General features: G+C 37.3%; 1 protein-coding gene across 1 annotated transcript in view; it reads right to left on the bottom strand.

Annotated features, from left to right (window-relative positions):
• The window catches only part of NFX1 (nuclear transcription factor, X-box binding 1), a 70,108-nt gene that overhangs the window by 21,846 nt on the left and 42,262 nt on the right, over positions 1 to 6,000 (bottom strand). Inside the window, exons 18-20 of the mRNA XM_010577124.1 lie at positions 4,387 to 4,488; positions 1,363 to 1,404; positions 927 to 1,025 (exon numbers count right to left, since the gene is read on the bottom strand). Of these exons, the coding sequence (XP_010575426.1) occupies positions 927 to 1,025; positions 1,363 to 1,404; positions 4,387 to 4,488 (243 nt within the window). The remainder of the gene's footprint in view (positions 1 to 926; positions 1,026 to 1,362; positions 1,405 to 4,386; positions 4,489 to 6,000) is intronic.

Below are 6,000 nucleotides of genomic sequence, written 5' to 3'. Positions count from 1 at the left end.
GTTCTCACACTAAATCCAAAACACATTACCAGCTACTGAGAAGAAAACTGACTCTATCCCAGCCGAAACAAGGACAAGGATTTTCAAGTAGAAAACATCCTCACACAAATATGAAATTTATGTATCATAGGACAGTGAAGCAAGAGAAAAACAAATTCAGCTGTTCTAAAAACTTAGAGCTGGTAAAAACTACTGTCATGCCTACAAACGCACACACCCAAGAGTAAAAAATTCTTAGATGACACTTATCATTCAAGGACCTTTTTAAAAAAGGTGTCTGATCCCTCCCTGTCATTACAGATTGCATAGTATTTATCAGTGTGATGCTTTTGATATTACCTTGATTTTCTATTGCCTCATTTCCAGATGTTTCTGTCTAGCAGCCCTCTTTGCAGTCAGCACTGGCATAGGCTTAGCTCTACGTCAACCAAGTGCTTTGTTAACTCCATTTCTTTATTTTTAAAATAAGGACAGTAAGGCAAAAGAATAAATGAGATTAGTGGAGGGAAATAATGCCAGGCTATGAGAGCATATTTCATTACTTAGCCATCACTTTTGTCTTTGTCTTGAAAAGTTTACAAGGAGCACTGAGGTGGGGGTTGGTTGTGTACAAAAGCAGAGGAGACGTTAGAAGTACAGGTACTGATTCGTAGTGAGAAGAATGGTGGAGAATGATGTTCCCATACTAAATCTGGTCCTGTTACAGAACAAAGCAACCTATTGGGCACTTTTATTTTTCAGGTTCTTGTTTTGGAGATCTTGAGAAGTGCACATCACCTCCTTTGCCTCAATTATCACCTATTGCCAAGGCTGGAGAGAAGAGTCAACACAGGCATTTTTACAAGAGTAAATGTAACTATCCTGCATTTCCCATCTTGCTCTCAACACTGTTTGCCTATGACACCTGTCATCATCAGAACACATACCTCGCATCTTCTTTTAAAAGGTCACTGTACTTTGGTCCAGAAGAACGGATGTTAAAAGGATCCGAATTATCATCTATTTCAAGAGCCTCAGCAAGTCGCCTAAATTTGAGGATAGGAGGGAAGAAACAAAACATAACAAAAACACAACCAAACAAAAATAAACACACAAATCCCCCCAGCCTCCCAAACATGTTGTCATTGAAGAGTAAAGACACAGGTTACTAATATAGATGAACAGCTTGCAAAAGATACAGTCTGTACATTTGAAACTACTCATTTAGGACTTGTCACTAGAATATTCTAGTAAGATCTCAGATCACTCAATACAGATCTCCACATTCATCAGTTCTCTGGGTCACACAGGACAGGATTTTCTTCCACATAGCATTAACTTTCTGAACCTGGACTTCTGAAAAAAAGCAAGTTCATTGCTCACCTGTTCCTCTGAAGAGCTAAGCATTCTTCATCACATTGCAACCTGAATTATGAAAGAAAAATACAATTAGAATTACTGCTGCTACTCATACTTTTCAAACTGTAGCTTTGTTGGTATCATATCATTATCACAGCCTAAAGAAGTTAAGAAGAGTGTGTGAGAATAGTTTATTGTATTAGAACAGATAACACAGCTAAAACCAAACAGTAATCAAAGATCTTTAAGCACACAAGCCCTTCTCCAGGTCTTGAACAGAAGCAGCAATTACCAAAGCCATATAGAAGCTGAGAAAAACAGCTTCTGAATTAGGTTTTATTGTATTGGTAAATTAGATAATTTGAGGAAAAAAAAATGCAGTTGATATCAGCATTGAGGCGATGCTAGGAAGGATGGGAAATTAGCAGAGGAATATGTGACAAGGTCACTTACTCATATGCATCAGAAAAAATTATCAGTCAGGAAAAACAGGGAAGTTAGCTAGGCGTATGGAGGATTATGATACACTATAAGAATCAGTATTTCAACTGAGCCCATAACTTCTAGTGTCAGTAGAGTTACAAGTTTCAGTTTTCTGTCTCATCTTTGAAAGGTATTTTGTAATTTATTTTAAGGGATTAAAATGTCAGAGAAGGATCAAAAGTTCTCCAGAATTTCAGTGGCAGTTACAAACTTCTGCCCCTTAGACTGCATAAGTGAACTGATTCTGTTGATAATAGTTCCTTGATTTCAAACAAATACTACAGGGGAAACTGGTTCATTCAGTGACGTGTATTATGTTTGGAGACACACAGCTATAGGATCTAGAACTTCTGGTGGATTTCTTGAAGGAGGCGGAAGAAAGCTAACATACTTCCACTCTAAGATCAACATGGTACTGTTCAGTTATTTGCTTGAAGAACCATATTCTCCTCCTCTAAAAAAGGAATGTAGCCAATTTAGAGACCAAATTTGTCACCAGAAACCCCCAAACCCTAGTTAAGGAAACCAAACTAGAGTATAAAATGTCTACAGACAGGACCACAGAGAGAAACAAAGAAAGGAAATCTCTGCACAGTTTGCATAAAATATTCTGCTATTGTAAATGAATGAAGCAGATTTGTAAGTTACTCTGAAAATACTGGAGTTTGACAATAAACTAGAAATTTAAGAATAAATACTTTATGTGCCATCATCTCTTTTCCTCCCCTGCCCCAGTATTTGGTAGATGAAAAGAGTGGGGAAGGGAGAATACTTCCTCTGACTGTCCTTGAATAAAGGCTACCTGCCAGTTCAGATATCATATTAGGAAAGATCTGCACAAAGAAAAGTCATCTGTGGGAATTTCAGCTATTCAAGGAAAGGGCAGTATAACTCTGCCCACACAGAAAGATGCGCGGCAGTGACTACGACACATTTTATATTACACATTGCAAAGGCTGGGACACCAACAGAGACAATGGTGTCTTATTTGCTCTCCTGGCAAGTATACAGCTGTTATGACAGACTTGCAGCTTTAGTAGCTGAAAAAGTCATCCCCCCTTCTTCTACCACCCCACATCCTGTCCCTCGAGTTCTAGCACTGCCAAATGGTTGCTTTCTTTAAACAGTGACTCTTTTTTTGGAGAAGCTGAAGTTGGCTTCATGTTGTTGAGTATATTCGTATCTGGTTGGCATTGTGATACAAATAGGAACAAAGTAGTTGAGGCTCAATCTGGGTGAAGCAGAGTTTATTCTAAAGTAATTCTAGAGACAAAAATTAATGCTCATATTGTACATTTTTGAGTATTCAATTAATTGAAAAAAACAGGGTAGGCTAAAAGACTCAATTACTGCTTCCTATTTGTGTCTTTCTTATACCATGCTTATACATTACTAATACCATGCTCTTTAAAGTTGCATGCAGGAATCAGTACTGGTCTCCCTCTTTCCCCTTGTTCCCCCCCCCCCGCCCCTTTCTTCTGAAGTATGACACTGGCCCAACTAGAATGAAGCTGGAGACTGGGATGAGCAGGTGTTCCCATGCATCGTTTCTGGTGTTAGTTCATCTTGCCCATACGCTCAAGAGTTAAAATTATTTCAGTGTAGAAAATTATCCAAAAGGACTTAGTAATAATGTGCTCCAATTTCATAGACATTAAACAAATAGACAGAATGAATAGCAAAAGTTCTTGAAGTATGCTGGTATTAGCTTTTGATACAGGAAGTCATGAAGCAACCGTATGGGAAATTTCACTATTTTGACTTTACACACATAACAGACTGACCCTGAAATAATAAAATTCACAATTAAGAGAGATTCACAATTAAATTCACAATTCACAAAATTCACAATTAAGGAGAGGTGGTAACAAAAATAAACTAAAACCAGAAATTAGGGATTTCAATGGCAAAGACTTCAGGCAGTCAAGTTTCTGACAGAAGGATGTTGGAGAAACTTGGCAATTCCTTAAAGAAAGGGTACTAGAAGACAAGCTATTCCAGTCCTGAGGAACATCAGGAGGAACAGCAAGTCACCAAACTTAAGTCACAAGGCTTTCTGCGACTTAAAAGCAGACTTGCAGTGCCAGCCAGTGTGAGAACACAGAAGTGCCAATCAGATACAAATGTAAGAAATCTAAAAAGGGTAATAGAAAAATATTAAAAATAGTAAGATGATGACTAGGGGAAAATATTCCCCATTAATCATCCAGGAAGGAATGCTTAAAAGCAAAAAGTTATACTGTAGAGAAATCTGAAAAAATCCAGGGGAACTCTAAGGAGTTTTCTGGGTAGAAAGAAACTTTGAAACCACAATTATATTGTTCCATACATAATTATAACAACAAACCAGCCAATGATAGAGAACTCATTCTACATGAAAGCAGAAACATGAACTGCTAAGGAATTGCAAAATACTTTTAGCAGTATTGTTACAGTAGAGGATGGCTACTTAAATTCTTCCTATTTTAGCTGGGATTTTGCTCACAATAGTATGTATTTTCCACATCACCTATGTTTCAGGTACGTACAAGGGTTTCAAATATGTTTCTGTGTGTATCTCCTTACCTGGCCTGCTTCATTTCTTTTTTCGTAATAAGCCTACTGATTTCCACTGAATCCCCAAGCTGTAGATCTGTTAACTTAGTGGCTATAGATATAGCAGCTATTCTGAAAAAGAAGAGTGTTAGATTTCATTTCAAGCACCACATAAACCTTTGAAAAGGTGTATAAAGCTGCAGATTTAAACCTCCAGGTGGAAGGAGTAAGACAGACTGACCGTTTCCTCATCAGATTACAGAATGGGACTCTAGTTCCACATCACCTAGTTTTAGGAGTCTACTCTCTCTCATCTTGCTTAAGCAACTAGGAGCAAGACTAACAAATGGACATGCTTCTTCAGGGAATTTTTCAGAGCATCGATTCTAAGCAATGCAAATACTCTTTCTTCTCACCTACTTAATATTCAAACTACAGCTGACTGTGTAGCTTTAATTGCCTTTTTAGTTTTATGTGATTCTTCCTTAACTGTGTGCAACTAAGACCACTAAAATTAATTTATAAAGTACTTAGAAATTTTCTTAGAAAATATGCATGATACAAGCCATAAGGAAAGAGCAAAATGCCTACTGAGACTGTTACAATTTTCTTTATAAAGATTCTTCATCATTCCCTTCAATAACAAGCCTTCACAGTCTGATTTTCTTGCTAAAATTTCTGTAACTAAAATATACAGCAAGTTTTTAGTGAAACATCCCACACCATTCTCAAACAAAATCCTAAAAATGGAACATTCTATCCTCTGAACCATCCTTTCTGTTAAATTCAGATAAAAGGATATGCTTGTCTGTATATGTTTTGTATCACATTCAGAGAACTCATCATCTGTCAGGAAGGAGGATAATCATACTACATAAAAACAACAAGCACTGAGAGGCACCATCAGCTTCATATTTATCAGGTGGTGACAAAGTCTAGTTAATGGGCCATTAGATGATATGACATCATCATTTGTATCATGTGTACAGACATAGCAGCACACTCACTTTCCTGTTCCCTTGGGCATTCTTCCACTGACATTCACTGACAAAGCTCAAAGCTGTTTCATCACTCCTGTAAAGTTGAGAAAACTTGGATATGCCATTAACTTGCTGACCTTTCCACAGTAGTACTACAAGAGTTACTTTGCTGTGTTTGGGGTTGGTTTTTACTTCTTTCCTCCCCAAGTGTGTAGATGGTGGGAAAAAAAGCCAAACCTAACTCCCACAAAATCAGAATATTTTAATCTTTCAGCAACCTCAACAGTTGGAATTATCAAACTTAGCTTGCATTAAATGCTGCTTTTGTTAACATCACATGGGCCAAGAGTAATTTCTAAACATATATGAACACATTTGAAGGAACAGATACAAACACTTGCTTTAAACGGATTGTTTCTTTCCCTTCCTCTTGACTTGGGCTCTGATTAGATAAATACATATGTGTTCAGCTTATGCATGCAAGGACTCTCACTGACTTCAAAGAACCAGTTTCCTTGTGTGAATACTTTTGCAGTGTCTGAGCTACAGAAACAGTAGAGAAATGAGAGCCTTCAAAAATTTGGACTTGTAGTTACATAACCTTCCCAGCTTATCATTAATGACAAGCATGTGTCAATTTAAACAGTTTCTAAGTTGAGTCAGT

This window comes from Haliaeetus leucocephalus, unplaced genomic scaffold, assembly GCF_000737465.1.
Source record: "Haliaeetus leucocephalus isolate CR32 unplaced genomic scaffold, Haliaeetus_leucocephalus-4.0 Scaffold41, whole genome shotgun sequence".
Lineage (NCBI taxonomy): Eukaryota > Metazoa > Chordata > Aves > Accipitriformes > Accipitridae > Haliaeetus > Haliaeetus leucocephalus.
The sequence above is the reverse complement of the archived record's forward strand: the minus strand, read 5'-3'. Positions and strand labels throughout refer to the sequence as shown.